General features: G+C 38.0%; 1 protein-coding gene across 2 annotated transcripts in view; it reads left to right on the top strand.

Moving 5' to 3' along the window:
• ADAMTS3 (ADAM metallopeptidase with thrombospondin type 1 motif 3) overlaps nucleotides 1–17,865 on the top strand; it is a 289,741-nt gene that overhangs the window by 205,895 nt on the left and 65,981 nt on the right. For both annotated transcript variants that reach the window (XM_033857125.2, XM_073805322.1), the window contains exon 5: nucleotides 15,245–15,444. In XM_033857125.2, the coding sequence (XP_033713016.1) occupies nucleotides 15,245–15,444 (200 nt within the window). The remainder of the gene's footprint in view (nucleotides 1–15,244; nucleotides 15,445–17,865) is intronic.

Below are 17,865 nucleotides of genomic sequence, written 5' to 3'. Positions count from 1 at the left end.
GCCTGGAAAGGAAGTACAAGAAGATTGTTGAAGGATGTACTATGTTGAGATAAGTTAATGTTTTGAGAATAATAATAATGAGAAGCCATTGGACCAGCAATGTAGAAATGTCATATAACTCAGGATATGTAGCTCAAGGGTTTAAAATGTATTAAAATTCTATGACTGAATGATTTATCCAAGGGAACATGTATAAAAAGAAAAGAGCCTTGCTTGGGTGATTCTCAGCCAATTGGAGACAAGGACAGGATCCAGCAAAGGACCACCTAAAGAGACATATGGAAAACTAAGAGTAGAGAGGAATGAAATGTCGAGTTGGAAGACTGCATCAGTGAAGACAATGTGGGACGATTCACTCAACTGGAGAAAGCAAAATGGGCTAGAACTGGAGACAGTGGTTACAGACAAAGGAAAAGAAATCCTGATTTGACTCAGGTCAGCTTCTATAAAGAAGCAGCTGTAGTGACTGTAACCTGGAGTGGAAAGGGGTAAGGAGGGCTCTCTACAGGTTAGGGAGTGAACTTTATTATTACATTGCAAACCACACAAAGAGAAAGTGTACTTCCAGGAATGTTTTGTGTAAACAAATGCCTGGACTAGGTCAAGGCGTTTATAAAATATTACTTAAGAACACCTGTCACATAATAGGTACTCACTAGATGTTTGTTAAATGAATGAGTCCTCTCTCATCCCTGTCTTGAACACGTCCTCTGGCTTTTGGTGCATTTTCTGAATACTAAAAATGTAATAATAGTGATACTAGTGAAACAGTTATAGTAAGTCCCCTACATACAAACGAGTTCCATTCCAAGAGTGTGTTCATAAGTCCAATTTGTTCATAAGTCCAACAGAGTTGGCCTAGGTACCCAACTAACACAATCAGCTATGTAGTACTGTACCTAATAGGTTTATAATACTTTTCACACAAACAATACATTAAAAAAAAACACAAAAAATAAAACATTTTTAATCTTACAATACAGTACCTTGAAAAGTACAGTAGTACAGTACAACAGCTGGCATACAGGGGCACGTTCACATCTTTGAAAGTTCACAACTTGAAGGTTCGTATGTAGGGAACTTACTGTATATGGAAATGTAAGCTAGAGGCCATATTGGAAGCAGTTTCTGAGGGATACGGGAGAGAAAAATAGAGGTATTCGTCAGACTCCACAAAAGTACAGAATCACAGAAGCAAAATTCTAGAGGTAGGAGGGATCTTGCAGGTCACTGAATAGCTCAACCCTCTTATTACATGGCTGTGGATTTGAGGCCCAGTTTTGCTAAATAACTTACTATATATGTGTCAGGGTTCAGTTCCAGGAAATTGAAACCACACCAGCTATTTTAAGCATGAAAGGATTTAGTATAAAGAATTAATTGCACATTTAAATTGTTGGAAGGATTGGAGTGGCCCTTAGGCTTGGGCTCCAGTACTAGTTCCCAGAACGATGCAGCTGATTGGCCCACCCGGGCAGCTGCTATTGCTGTGAGGGGGAAGAGGGGCAAGCTGCCGCTGCTGGACCTGTTGACTCCAAGAACTTGCCACCGAAGATGCTCTCTGAGGATAACAAACTGGCACTACTGCTACCGCACTTTCCTCTCAGCATCAACGCAGCTGGCAACCAGACCTAGGATGTTAATATAAAAAACCTTGGTCCCCACAGTGCATCTCCAACCACATTTGCCACTTCTGAGTTCAAATCTCACCTGAGTGCTTCTAATTGGCTTAACCCCATGCTCACCTGGGAGCCTAGCTGCAAGCACATTGGGGCTCACAGTTTCAGCTTCTGCAGCATTACAGGACACAAGGAAGTTGGAATGGATGTCGACCGACAAATCACCGGATTCACACACCTGCATCCACAACTAGGAAAGCACATCACTGCAACAAGAACATGAGAGGCCTGTTCTTGCAGTCTCACTGTTATCATTGAACCTAAGTGCACACATAACAAGAGAATTATGTAGATTCAGCTCTCCTTCTAAAAATCACACTCTATACTGAGAGACCTCTAAGTAGGGCAACCACTTAATTTGTTCAAACTGGACCACATTTGAAAGTGGAGAGAAAACATTACTAGTATTTATGCCAGGATAACAGGCATGATACAGAGATCATACAGGCCCACAGAAAACTGGCTCCAAGCCTGTCTGTAAAATATGTAAGATTCTTCATGATCTTGCTTCAGTCTCCCTTAGTGACCACATCTGTCAGCACAAATCTTCACTTTTTGCTCCATCCTCTTTAAAGTCTGTTCTCCCAGGATATCAGTGCTGTTCAGGTCTTCTGCACACACTATGTCCTTGCCTAGAACGGCCCTCTCTATTTCTCCACATGTCTAACTTCTGAGTGTCTTTCAAAATCCAGTGCAGCTGTCACCTCCTCTGTTGAAATGCTCCCAGACTCTTCCAGGTAGGAAGCTGGTTCTTCTTCAGTTACATACTTACCTTGTATGAAAATATCTGTTTATATTTCTTTCCTATTAAGCTGTAACCACCTCAGTGATAGGAACTGTGCTTTATTCCTAGAAACCAGATCGAATTCTATGCGGAAAAAGTGCTCAAGAAATGTTTGGAAATAGATGGATGGAAGGAATTAAGGAAGAGATGGAAAGAAATAAAGCAACAAGGGAATGAAGGGAGCAAGGAACTGAAAGAAAGAGGGGGGGAAGGAAGAGAGGGGGAAGCATGAGGAAAGGAGGTCATTAGCCTTTTCTAGTAACTCTAACATTTTCATTTGTGAGAATTCTCCTTATATTACCAATCTATTAGATCTTTAAAAGTACTGAATAAGTCAAGATGAAATCCATACACACTCACTTAGAAATAGAATTGCTACCTGTAGTCTGGATTTCCCATCTGATGTTTGAAGAAATTCAGCATTTATTGACCTTGATGACACTTCAGTGGTTAATGGTTTCACTCCATCTATGTTAATCTATCAAATATGTCATTCCTCACTTTGAGTTGAACATATAAATGTTTAGATTTCTTGCACTCAAATTGCAAAAAGATCTTTAAAATCTAGAAAGATTAATTTAGATACGATCAGACCTAGCACACCAATGAATCATCCTTGTTTCCCTTTTTTTTCACTTATCACAAGATGATTCCTTTTTTGAGTAAGTGGTTTCATCCTGCTTGTTGTGGCCCTTGTTGTTGATTGTAAGGGATGGCCCACAGTGAACCTGATTTACAGAATTTATTTCTTGCCTTCACTTCCGTAACATGACTTCTTAAAGTTCACCCCCAATTTTCTATCATCTCAATGTGTTTTTTTTTAAACCTAGTTTGTAAATCTCTGAAAAACTCAGTGCAAAGCATTTTCTTTTTCATTCTTTTTTTTAATATAAATTTATTTATTTATTACTTATTTCTTGGCTGCATTGGCTCTTTGTTGCTGCGTGTGGCTTTCTCTAGTTGTGGATCTTCATTGCGGTGTGCGGGCTTCTCATTGCAGTGGCTTTTCTTGTTGCAGAGCACAGGCTCTAGGCAGTAGTTGTGGCTTATGGGCTCTAGAGTGCAGGCTCAGTAGTAGTGGCGCACGGGCTTAGTTGCTCCATGGCATGTGGGATCTTCCTGGACCAGGGCTCAAACCCGGGCCCCCTGCACTGACAGGCGGATTCTTAACCACTGTACCACCAGGGAAGCCTGCAAAACATTTTCAATGACTATGTCAAACATCATGTTCTTTGGACTGTAAGGCGATACCTGTGTTTGCTAAGGTTTTAATTTTTTGAACTTGCTCCATGTTTGTGTTAAGTAATAAGCAGATTTGCGGGGGGGGTGCTACCCTTGGAAGACAGTTTCTTTCTGTAAACTTAGTTACAGTGAATGCCTCTTGGCTCAGCCAGCTGGTAATGAACAAAGAAACTCATATCGTTTTATGTGAAAGGTGAATAGAATTTTTTTTGAGATTTACTGAATACTGCTCAGCTTTCTCTCCCTTCATCTGATACTGTGTGCTGCAAGGACATATTCCAGGAGATTTAATATCTCATAAAAGTGATTTTTGTATTAAAAGAGTGTTATCAGGGTGTTTACACTGAACATTTCACTACTACCCAACTTCCGTAAGTCCAATTAAATGTGTATAGAAAGTCAACTAAGGAAAGCTTAATGGCTATAGAAAATTCTAAGTCATGTTACAGAGTAACACGCCTATAAATCCAAGTTTCTAAACCCCACCATATGTTCTTAGCAAAACCAAATTAAGTGAACTACTCTTGGCCAAGGTGGAATAACAGAGACTGGATTTACCCTCCTGCTTTAAACATCCAGAAACGAACAAAATATATGAAACAATAGTTTGCAAGACACTGGCTATCTGGCAGTGAAGGACAGTGATCCCCAAGAGATGAGAAACAAATGCAGTGAGACTCAACATTACCCCCGTTTACTGCCTGGAGGATTTCTAGTCTGAATCTCAGGGAAGGAGAACCCCGGCTGAGCCGGACAGAGTTGAGAAGCCAGAGCTGAGAGTCTGGGGAGTTGAAGGTGGACAGAGTTCACAGACTGAGTCTGGAGGAAGAGAGAGCTACACAGAGGTAAAACTCTGAAGATCTGAAGAGGTTCCCCTCTAGTGTTTAGTCGAGTCGTGATCAGCACATACAGGTGAAGAAACTGCAAAGCTTGGGAAAAAACCACGCAAGAGGATTAGGGGAACAGTGCCCACACTTCCATAGGGCTGGGCTTAGTGCTTGTTCCCATGAGGCAGACTGGAGTATCTCATGGTTCACCCAGCACTGGATGGAGCATATGCAGAGGGGTCTTGCCTCAGTAGTGGTGAGTAGCTCTAGATGGGCACTGCTCTGATCCTGCTTAATACATCTTAAAAACAAGACCTGAAAGGACCAAACTGTTTTTAAGTAATTTAGCCACATCCAAGAACAAAGCTCATGAAATTTATAGGAATACAAAGATATTCAGCAGCCAAGAAGGTAAAATTCACTATGTCAGACATCTGATCAAAATTACCAAGTATGCAAAGATACAGGAAATCGCAGCCCAGAAGGGTGAGAAAAATCAGTCAGTCAAGACTGACAGAAATGTTAGAATTCAAAGCATTAAATAGCTATTAAAACTATATTCCATAAGTTAAAAAAATAGAAGATAGAAGAATACCCCCAATTTTTTTCTTCCACATGATCAATACTAGCTGGAAGGATGTATTATGGGCATATATTTTTAAAAATGTAAATATAACAGAGTTTCTTTTCTTTAGCAAATTTTATTCCTTACACTAAGAATAGTTTTATTTTTAGCAAATAAGTGACTTTAGTGGAAATGCACTCTAGGAATGGCTCAACAATCTTATTCGAATGCCAAAAATGGTATGTTATTAAATTTAACTTGGATAATGTCTTTTGTGGGTTAGGAATTGTACTATTCCATTCATTGTATTTGGTAACAAATATGGTTCTATTGTAAATTTGTCTTAAATGTGCAGTAATTATTATGGCTCAAATATACTGACTACATAAGATATAATTATGAAAAGTGACCTTCCATCTAAACATAGGCCAAAACTATTTGATCAGTATTATTCAAATGAACATAGCACTTTAGATAAAAACATGTTGAAAGACTATTTCTTCAATATTTAATGTTCTGATAATACACATTTTTAACTTTATATCCTTATAACTAAATTTTAAAAGAAAATTTATTGGAGGTAGCCTAGTAAAATTTTGCTGCATTACAACAAAAAGGCATAAAGTGTATTTTTAGTCACTTAGTATAAAATTCTGGTCTGTGTTATGGATGTGTAAATAGCTAAATAATCTAAATGTCACCTTTACTCAACCTTTTATAGGTTGTCTATAAAATCTGGAAACATAGATAATATTTTATCTTTCAGAGCAGAGACTGAAGATGTCCTTGACAATGTTCTGTATATTTGTTTGTACCTCCAGACTTTATGGACACTCGGTTCCTCTTTAAAGGTGAATGAGAAGATTTTTTTCTTATTGTGATAAATTACTAGACTTCTACATTGTCATGAAATATTTTATATCATAATGTAGGATCTCTTATAGTGTAGTACCTTTTTCCATGTACAAATATATTTAAATTGTGAATTGTACCCTTGATCAAGGATTTAGCAGCAGATTAATTATACATATGATCCATCATGTATGATCAAAACAACCATAACAACAATAAGCAACTTTAATAATCTAAAATAGTGAAATGATGGCCCAATTATTAATTATGGAAATTTAGCCAGGAAGAAGATCCTCTAGGACTGCCTATTTATTTTATAGATAAGGAAACTGATGTGCAGATAAGTTTGACATCTTTCTCAAAATCATACAGATGGATCATAGCAAAGCTGGGCCTAGATCTCTATTTTCTTTGTATTGTTTCGTTGCCTTATAACAAACACCAAGAACTTAGTGGCTTAAAACAGCCCTCATTTATTAGCTCGAAGTTCTTATAGATCAGAAACCAAGGTCACTGGACTGGGTTCAAAGCTTAGGGTATCACAAGGCCAAAATCAAGGTTCTAGACAGTTTGAACTCTGCTCTGGAGGCTCTGGGAAAGAAGGAATCCACTTCCAGGCTCATTCAGGTTGTTGGCAGAGTTTAGGTCCTTGTTGTTGTGGGACTGAGGTCCCCATCTCCCTGCTGACTAGGGTTCAATGTCAGCAACTGAAGACCTCTCTCTGGTCCTTGCACAGGCTGCGTCTGTCTTCAAAACCAGCAACGGCAAGTCATGTCATTCTCATGGTTCACACTCTAGAACTTCTCTCCTCCCGCTTTCTCTCAGCAAAAGCTCTCTGCTTTTAATGGCTCAGGAGGTCAGATCAGGGCCAACTGAATAACACCTTTGTCTCACAGTCAGCTGTGCATATAATGTAATCATATCTCATCAAATTCACAAGTTCTGGGGATCTTTGTGGGGCCATTTTAGAAAGTCTGCCTACCACACTCTGACTCTATTCTGACTTTCTTTGTGTTATACTCTACAACCTCATTCTGAAAGATCTACAATATACATATAAATTAAAGATTTACATATATGTATAAAAGTTTGCATGTATCTCACACAAATATAACTCTGATATTCATGTGGCCCCTTCCATTACTTTACAATATCTCTGTCCATTTTCTGCCTTCTTTTGAACATCTTCACTAAAAATTGTGCACACTTCACCTTGTCACTCTTATTCCCCTCATCCTGTTTTATTCTTCTTACACTGCTTCATCATTCTTATCACTGGAACATAAGTTCTATATGGGCAAGCTCCACATTTGATTTGTCCACTGCTGTACTCCCAAGTGCTTAGAACAGTGCCAGGTCAAGCAGCCCTGTTCTTTAATTATTTATCAGAAATAATAAATACTTAATGTTAATATTCATAGTTTGGCTCTAAGGACTTGTTTAAAGTTTTATTAAATCATTCCATATACCCTTGGAGAAAAATTTAGTATGCTGAAGTAGAGTTTCTGGGGAAATTTGGGTAAAGAAATCCCTTTACCCTTAATAAAGTAGCATATAGGAGGCAACTGATAGAAGTAACTTGAGCTTTGAAACTGGCAGCTATGAAATGGAATTCTATGTGTACTTTATGCAGTTGATTTTACTTAGAAAACTTTAACTTCTAGCAGTGTCAGATTAGTAGAATGTAATCTAGTAAATTGGGTGTAGGGACCGCTTCCTCTACTCTGATTTAGTAGAGCTGAACTACAAAAGCCATAAATAAGAAAGAATATAATTTACTCAAGAGGAGGAGAAAAGTTCATTAGAATGCTATTAAATGTAGAGAGAAGTAAAATTTGAAAATTAGGGGCTTCCCTGGTGGCGCAGTGGCTGAGAGTCCGCCTGCCGATGCAGGGGACACGGGTTCGTGCCCCGGTCCGGGAAGATCCCACATGCTGAGGAGTGGCTGGGCCCGTGAGCCATGGCCGCTGAGCCTGCGTGTCCGGAGCCTGTGCTCCGCAACGGGAGAGGCCACAACAGTGAGAGGCCCGCGTACCAAAAAAAAAAAAAAAATTTGAAAATTAAAAACTACACTATCTTCCATAATTAAACTATGATTTTACCTGAATAAGAGCAATGGAAGAAACAAACTAGAAAGTAGATCACTAGTAGAAAAGCCCTTAAATTTAAAATGATATAAAGAGAATAAAATAATTAATTTGGGAGATTTTTAATATAAACAGAATATATCATCATTTTCAAGGGACTGTACATCCCAAGAATAGTTTATTAAAGAGTGGGAAGGAAAATGAGGAAAATCAGTGACTGTAGCAGGAAGGACATAGATGGGTTTATTCATCAAGGTTCTTTTATTTTCAGTTGTTATGAACTAACATCAAACTGTTTTCGGCAAGAATTTTTTTCGAAAGCAGTAAGAGAAGAAAATCAGGTGGTAATATTGTTTATTGACTCACAAAACCGAAAAAATCAAAAGAATGGTTGAATTCAGAGGCTTGGAGTCATCACTGGAACAGAACTATTCTTTCCATTAATAATCTTCACTTTCCTCTTCTTGCATTAACCTTAGACCAACAACTGTCCTGAGCTTTCCCCAAGCACCTTCACTGTTATATTCTGCTAGTTTCAAGCTCAGTAGAGAGAACTTCTCTTCCCTAGTAGTTCCAAATAAAATGGTCCTAGGTCATAGTTTCATTGTCATGAGTTAGGCCATCTGCCCATCCAATTACTAGAGTCAAAGAAATGGAATACAGTACTTGGCCCTGCCTGGGTCAATGCCCACTGCTAGAGCTGAGTGTCCAGGGGTGGAGTGGGGAAGTGAAGGCAGGAGGGTGTAGGTCGTTGTACCTACATGAACTGCCTGGAGAAAGACAGAAGCCCCACACCTAGATTTGCCAGATTTAGCAACTAAAAATGCAGGATTCTTATTTAAATTTGAAGTTCGGGTAAACATGGAAGAAGTTTTTAGTATTAGGTAGGTCCCATGATAATATTTGGGACATACTTATACTAAAAAAAATTGTTGTTTATCTGACATTTGAATTGAACAGAAAATACTGTACTTTGTCTGACAACCCTGCCCACACCCAGACATTTCAGTGATTTATTCAAGAAATGGTTGGAATGGGGCTGAGCAAGCAGCAGTGATAAGTCCACTACTATAGGAACGAAGGACTGAATGTCAACAGCCATTTCCGGGCCAAAAGAATGCAGAAGTGATCTGTAGGCAGGCAGATTACAATAAGAGAAATGAAACATAAAATGCATGAGTGCAAACTAAGATAGAGTAAAAGAGACCAATGGAAGACTGTTACTAGGGAATGTGGAAGAGGAGGACTTATAAAGGAGGATTCAGGGGCTTCCCTGGTGGCGCAGTGGTTGAGAGTCCGCCTGCTGATGCAGGGGACACGGGTTCGTTGCCCCGGTCCGGGAAGATCCCACATGCCGCAGAGCGGCTGGGCCCGTGAGCCATGGCCGCTGAGCCTGCGCGTCCGGAGCCTGTGCTCCGCAACGGGAAAGGCCACAGCAATGAGGGGCCCGCGTACCCCCCCCGCAAAAAAAGGAGGATTCAGCAATGTGAATTGCCTGTGCAATTTCCATTTCCCCCTCCTCTTTTATTTGAAGGCCTTCCCCCTTCATCTTTTTAAATAGGATCTCCGTACTATTCATGAACCCACACTTTTCCTAAACACGTACTTCAGAGGAGGCTGGCTTCAGTTACAGAAGTTGATTTCTGATTGGAATAAGGCATGTGTGAGTTCAGTTATCTTTGAATGATTTTTACATGGCCTTGTGATTCAGTTCAGGCCACTGAAACACGTAGTTAAATGTACCAGAGGGCTTCTAGGAAAGATTTTTGCCTACTTTTAAGAAAGACATGCAAAAGAGATATAATTTGTGGTACCTGGCTCTGATGCTGGAATTGGTGCAGCCATTCTGAAATAATCAAAGAAGTGAATTGGAAGACAAAGCAGGATGTGAAAAGATGGAAAGAAGTGTGTACCTGATCTATTGATGAACTGATTAGCCCAGGAATCACCCTACCTCTGGACCTCTTGTAGTGCAAATTAATATATTTCCTGATTGTTTAAGACACTTTAAATAAAGTTTTCTTTATTTGAAGCTAAAAATGTTCTAACTGACATATAGGAGATTGTTATAACAGTCAGGATTTTCTGTATATTGGACAATGAAGTGACCTTTCTATTTTGTTCATTCGCTAATGATCACAAACTCAAAGCATGAAAACATTGGGTTTTTTTACTTAGAAAGTAAGAAGTTTTCCGTTTAAAAATGCCATCTGCTACCCCTTAAAGTAGTCAGTGAAAACAAAAGCAAACATGTACTTTAGAATTAGAACTATTGGGGAAAAGAAATCACGGAAACTAATATTCATTCAACGGTAATGTCTTTTTTTAAGAAGAGCAACAGTTACTTAATGAAACTTCAAAATTGGCATCATAAATTGGCCTGAATATAGTTCTTTGAACTATCACTATGGAATTTCCCAGTTCTTGAAGGATTCAGCTGCTTTTCAAAAAAACATTTTATTAATCTTGGTATAATGGTACCCCCATATGTGTGGAGATGCTGTTACTGTATCTTTTTGGAATCACAACAATATAAATTTATTTAAATTATATCAATGGAAAAATCACTGTCCAATGATACAAACAGGTCAAAACAATTACTTAAGTTAACTCCTCTCTGTTTCTGACCTTAACAGATGACATGTGTTGGATTTTACGCCTATTTTTAGCTCTGATCTTAGGATCTCCACCTACCATTGGAAAATCCAGCTGGCATTCCAGTCACTTCATTTTCACGGCAGGAGTCTGTTCATGAAGAATGCCAAATTTCTACATATAGATTCATTCTGTGTTTATTGTTACTGCAAAACATTTTTTCCCTCATTTTCTGAAGTAGATGCACTACAGAGAAAGCTGCTGTGGGACATTTTGGTAAAGTGAATCTTACTTTATCATTCTCTTATTAACATGAAATTAACTTGCATTCCCAAAGGGAGTAGGAGAGCAGAGGGAATCTACACAATAAAATTAAATTAAAATTATCAGCAATTCAGATTTTCCTTTATTAATTCCAGATTTTTTCTCACCTCTGTTTTAAAAGAACTATAACCATTTGATATGTGACATATAAAATAAAATGTAGGAAGCTTTAAAAGGTATAGAAAACCTATCATAATGGGAAATCAGCAGCATCATGATAATCATCATCATAGTAGTAGTAATAGCAGTAAGTACAATTTGTTGAGCACTTATATCTAAGCACTGTATACAGTGTTTTTACTAATATTAATTATATAATCACAACAACTCTGCAAAAGAGGTATTATTATCCCATTCTACAGATGAGAAAACTGAGGCTCAGAGAGGTTAGGCATTTTAAGTAAAATCACACTTCTAGGGTGCGACACTGCCAGGATTTGAAGCCAGGTATATCTGATTACAAAGCTTGTGAACATTATATCGTAAAGTATGTATACTGCGAAAAATTCATTATGAATGAAGATGTTTCACAGCCTCAGACCTATTTGTTAATTAATAGGGATGTATATAAATAAAACATACCAGAAGTTATTCCACCACTGTCTTTTTTTCAAATGTTTGACATTGCCCACTTTAGGAATCACAGAAAAGAACACTATATGGCACAGGAGGAAATAGGGACACAAGTATTCTTTTTTTTTTTTTTTAACATCTTTATTGGAGTATAATTGCTTTACAATGGTGTGTTAGTTTCTGCTTTATAACAAAGTGAATCAGCTGTACATATACATATATCCCCATATCTCCTCCCTCTTGCGTCTCCCTCCCACCCTTCTTATCCCACCCCTCTAGGTGGTCACAAAGCACCGAGCTGATCTCCCTGTGTTATGCGGCTGCTTCCTGCTAGCTAGCTATTTTGCAGTGTATATATGTCAATGCCACTCTCTGCCTTCGTCCCAGCTTACCCTTCCGACTCTCCGTGTCCTCAAATCCATTCTCTACGTCTGCGTCTTTATTCCTGTCCTGCCCCTACGTTCTTCAGAAACATTTTTTTAAAATATTCCATATATATGTGTTAGCACACGGTATTTATTTTTCTTTTTTTGACTTACTTCACTCTGTATGACAGACTCTAGGTCCATCCACCTCACAGCAACTAACTCAATTTCATTTCTTTTTATGGCTGAGTAATATTCCATTGTATATATGTGCCACATCTTCTTTATCCATTTATCTGTCAATGGATGCTTAGGTTGCTTCCATGTCCTGGCTATTGTAAATAGAGCTGCAATGAGCATTGTGGTACATGACTCTTTTTGAATTATGGTTTTCTCAGGGTATATGCCCAGTAGTGGGATTGCTGGGTCATATGGTAGTTCTATTTGTAGTTTTTTAAGGAACCTACGTACTGTTCTCCATAGTGGCTGTATCAATTTACATTCCCACCAACAGTGCAAGAGGGTTCCCTTTTCTCCACACCCTCTCCAGCATTCATTGTTTGTAGATTTTTTGATGATGGCCATTCTGACTGGTGTGAGGTCATAATTCATTGTAGTTTTGATTTGCATTTCTCTAATGATTAGTGATGTTGAGCATCCTTTCATGTGTTTGTTGGCAATCTGTATATCTTCCTTGGAGAGAGATACTATGTTCTTGGATTGGAAGAATCAACATTGTGAAAATGATTATACTACCCAAAGCAATCTACAGTTTCAGTGTAATCGCTATCAAACTACCAATGGCATTTTTTACAGAACTAGAACAAATATATTTCACAATTTGTATGGAAACACAAAAGACCTTGAACAGCCAAAGCAATCTTGAGAAAGAAAAACGGAGCTGGAGGAATCATACTCCCTGACTTCAGACTATACTACAAAGCTACAGTAATCAAGACAGTATGACACTGGCACAAAAACAGAACAATAGATCAATGGAACAGGATAGAAAGCCCAGAGATAAACCCACACACATATGGTTACCTTATTTTTGATAAAGGAGGCAAGAATATACAGTGGAGAAAAGACAGCCTCTTCAGTAAGTGGTGCTGGGAAAACTGGACAGCTACATGTAAAAGAATGAAATTAGAACACTCCCTAACACCATACACAAAAATAAACTCAAAATGGATTAAAGACCTAAATGTAAGAAGTATTCTTGATTGAATGAAAGCAATGGTTGAAAGAAAAAGACGTCCTTCTTCCTTCTCAGGTTCCTCATGCAATGAAAAAATAGATTCACTTACCAAAAAACCACCTATTTTAGGAGGGATGCAAAGGCCAAACCAAAGGTATCTTAGAGCAAGATGAACTGTCCTTCTGAAATAAGTATTCAGCCTTCTTCATTGATGCATCAGACTTAATGACATGATGACATTGCTAGTATATTTCCATTGGATACTGCCACTGACAGTTCTGCCAAAAAGAGCCATTTTTAGAACTGGGAGCTCATGTATGAATTTCCTATTTGTACGCTAGCTATCACAACCTTTCACATTCTCAAGTGTGTGAAGAGACTGAGGTTGAATAGTAAAGCTGTTTGCAGGTGTAGTGTCTTGCCCTCAGTGTGGGTTTACAGCTCTTAAAAACAGCTTTTAAGGAAAGATTTCTATTTGATGTGGATGGTGGTGAGAGTTATTTACTTATTGTAGAGCCAGTGTGATTCCCTGATGAGCAGAAAAATCCCAGTTAATGATCTAGCATTTGGGCTTGGGTCAAAGTAAATTACAGTATAGCTTTCAAACCTGAGTAGTCATATTCAGAGGCTGTGCCCATACTTGTAGGGGAGGGTGCTGGTGTTCCTCTATATTTTTTAAAAGTGGAAAGGGTATGAGTGAGATCTTTATTTCTACTACTTCTAGTCCCATGTGGCTAGGGCTTGGTTATCAATCTTCTTGACCAAGAGACACTGCTTTTTCCCCCTCAACTTTACTAACCCCACAAAGATGGAGAGGGAAATGCTATTCATTAATGTCAGACATTGCTTCAAATGGCTTACAGGCCTCAGTACAACACTAAGTAAGCCTCCATATAAAGCATGAGTCAGAATTGGTTCTGTCAGACTTCTTTTTAGATATGTGATTGTTTTAGTCATCAAGGCAGTATGTAAAATAAAATCCTTTCCAGGTTTTATATATTTGAAATGGGAATGAGTATTCTTTCAGTTCTGTACCTGCAGTTTTGATTAATAACTTTTATTTTAGTATTCAAATAACATATTTTATTTTTTAATTCACCAAAGCATTTTCTTCACCAAAACTATGGTAATCTGAATCTAGGTAATTAGATAATCTAGATAACTAGAACCTGAAAATGCCTCTCACTCTCTTTCTCTCCAGGTAGATAGATAGACAGATAGACAGATAGGTACATAGATAGATAGATAGCAGGTAGATAGATAGATAGATAGCAAGCAGGTACATAGATAGATACATAGATGATCTAGAGATATATATGTACATGTATATCTGTATATCTCTCTGTGTATTATGTATATGTACATCTGCTTGGAAAGTAAAAATAATTAAGTTCCTTCCACAGCATAAAATAGTTTATACTTTTATATTCTTCTGTTATAGGTAATTTTCTGACTGAATTTTTACTTTGGTATCTCACGGATTCAGATATACAGCTATCGAAATGGCCTGCTATCCAGATGATGGCCAGTACAAATGTGGAAGACCTATATTGTCTGCCTAGCAGCATTCACTAGAAAACCACACTCATAAGAAATAAAGTAATATATGGTCACTGATAATCATACCACTAAATGCTGTTTGTTGTGTTGCCATTGCTATAATTTGATTTTTAAGTTAAGGCTACTTGAAAAAGAAGCAGTTTAGATTTATGTGATACAAATTCCACACTCCATAATTAAAGTAACTTAACCACTGTAAACTTATCAAGCTGTGAACTTTAAGTTTATAGTCTCCGTTTATTTAATAGCTACTTAGCCCATGTATGTTCTGCACCCTTTGGCTCTGCTCTGAGGATACAGCTGGAGGAAGACTAAATACTCTGTTCCTCCTGGAATAGTCGGTCTGGCTGGTGGCACTGCTTTCTATGCAGTAATATTATTTTGCCCTCAGTGTTGCTGTTCTGTGTTGAATTTATAGGAGGTCTATCTGAACACATGCACTTGCACATTATTTAAGGAATAAACTGGAAAGCTACATCTTGGTGACTATGGATGATAATTATAGTTCCCCAAGAAGATCTTTTTTTGTAAGAAGTTACTAGAAGGCCCATTGGGGAAACTGAAATGCCTGGGTTCCTTTTGTTTCTTAATAGAATCGGATCTGGAAGGCCTTGATGATCTAGGTACTGTTTACAGCAACATTGACCAGCAGTTGAATGAAGCCATGAGGCGACGCAGACACGCGGGAGAAAACGATTACAACATCGAGGTGCTGCTGGGAGTGGATGACTCTGTGGTCCGTTTCCATGGCAAGGAGCACGTCCAAAACTACCTCCTCACCCTGATGAACATTGTGAGTATTGACTCCTTTTTGAGGTTTTTTTGATCTTTTAATTCACTTCCCTTGTTTTGCTAGAGCCTTTTGGAAACCTCTGTGACATCTCCCATGACTGCGCCCCACATCCAAAATGTGTCCATAACTGCATTCAATTCAAATATTGACCTACATATTTAACATACAAGATAGTTCTTTCTAGCATCATTTTGCATCCCAGGATGAGGAGGAATTATTTAGGCCTGCTAACTCTGTGTGGATGCTTATTGTTAGAGCTTTTGAATAGAGCAATGTTTTTCAGCATTACAATTGAAGGTAATATATGTACAAAGCACAGTCAGCTCTTGGCACAAGTGCTGCCCTGGAAGTTATAAAGGACTCTTTTTAAATTTGTTCTTTATGTCTTCTTTATTAGCCTTACTCTTCCCAGAAGAAATTTAGTCAGTATTCTCAAACTGGTGTTCTTTTTTCCTTGTGAACTGGCAGAGAGCAGTTGAGGAGAAATAATATATAAATCATCTACTTCTAAAAGATAATTGAGACTGTAGTATACTTTATTTTATATGTTTTATTTTCTAGAATTGTAAAATACATATTGTATTGACCTGGCAAATTTAGTACCCAAGCCTATTCTCTCTTTCAGCTTTTTGACTTTTAATGTAATTCTTTGGGTATTTTACCTTCTTTTTTTCCATGCTTAAAATTAGATTTCCAACAATTATACTGGAGAAGAAAAATTATTAGTTTTACTTATCATGAGTTTATTCATCCTAATACTGATGCCAATATATTAAAAATATATTTTGTTCATTGAGATGCCAATGTATAAAATTCTACACGTACCATGTCTCTGTGAAATGGAAAATGAATATAGAAACTCAGACACATTTTTATTTGTTCATTGGCACTAATTCCCATTATGAAGACTGATTATCACGCAGAAAACAAATTCCTGTGGAGATGCTGTTTTTACTTGCATTATGCATTGTGCCCCTGGGCTGCTTTCTCCTACCACTAGCGAGGCAGTCAATCAGGATAGACCTAGACCCTAAGGGGTGCTCAGACCTACAGGAGGCTCTTGGAGTAATGCAGCAGAAACTCAATACAGTCCTTGGCCTCACAGTACTTATAATTCAGTCAAGGATAAAAAAAGATGCAAAAAAATGCAAAGATTGAGCGATAAAAGGCATGCTATTGTTAAGATATATCGGGAGGCACTGCATTATAAATTCTTCAAGACTTTAGAGGGAGCGACAGTCATCAAGTTGTGAAGTGTTGAGAGTATTAAACTGGGACTTAGAGGAGGCAGAGGCGTTACCTCTAGCTCTGTACCTGGTTGGCTTCGTGAGCTTAGATAGTTATGTCCCTTCCTGGGGTTTAGTTTCTGTATTCATAAAATTGAAAGACTGTACAAGATGCTCACTATTTCTCTAATTCATCAGGAAGCTGGAGGTTAAATTGGGTCTTTAGGGCTTTGTTTTCGGGGTTTTTTTCATTTGTTTTCTTCAGTTTTTTAAAGGGCACATGGAATTGTAAAGGTTTTCTAGGTAGACTCCATTGACAAGAAAGTAGAAATGAATATAGTATATTCACCAGACAGTAAGCTTAGGTGTCAAGGAATAAAGTGATGCAGTTTTGGTTTTATAACCATCAAAAAAGGACTTTTGTTTTTAATACCATTAAATAGATTAAGTAATAGGCTGAGTCTCTGGCTCAAATACTAGAAATTATTCTAAAGCTAATTGAGCATCAGAGAATGGAACTGGAAAAGAGAAAATAATTTTTCAAACTTAATAAGTTCATTGCATCTGAAGTAATTAATGTAGGTAGAGGTCTTGAGGAGATAATAATAACAGTCCCCCCTTCCCTTCCCAAGTTTAGAGCCAACTGAAAGATATGGTGAACAGACAGATGGAGAATAAATAGTTTTATTATTTATAAGAGCTGAATTGCACGTGACTTAAATTTATAGCCACAAAGATTTTTCTTATTCTAAATCAGTGATTCTCAGTGGAGAGCACTTTGTCCCAGCCCCTTCCATCAGGGATATTTGGCAATGTTTGGAGACATTTTTGGTTGTCATAACTGGGAAGGGATGCTACTGCCACTAGTAGGAGATAAACCACCTACAACACAAGGGCAGCCCTACACAATAAAGGAATATGAATTATCCAGTCTAAAACGTCAACAGTGCTAAGGTTTAGAAACCTTGTTCTAAATTAGATAATCTTACTCACAACCCCCCATCTCTATCTGACTGGATAATTTCAGGTCTCCTTTATAGGACAGGTAGAGAGCTTTAAGCATGACAGATAGAAGACTGAATATCTTTCTTCCCCCCCCCCCATTGCCCTATTGTAGACTGTTAGATCTACAGTACTGAGATGAGCATGCCTTATCTCAAATTTATCAATTAAATCAGAGTTGGAGTCATGAAGA

This window comes from Tursiops truncatus, chromosome 5 (assembly GCF_011762595.2).
Source record: "Tursiops truncatus isolate mTurTru1 chromosome 5, mTurTru1.mat.Y, whole genome shotgun sequence".
NCBI classification, from domain to species: Eukaryota; Metazoa; Chordata; class Mammalia; order Artiodactyla; family Delphinidae; genus Tursiops; species Tursiops truncatus.
Note: the sequence above shows the minus strand (reverse complement) of the source record. Positions and strands in the feature narration are given on the sequence as shown.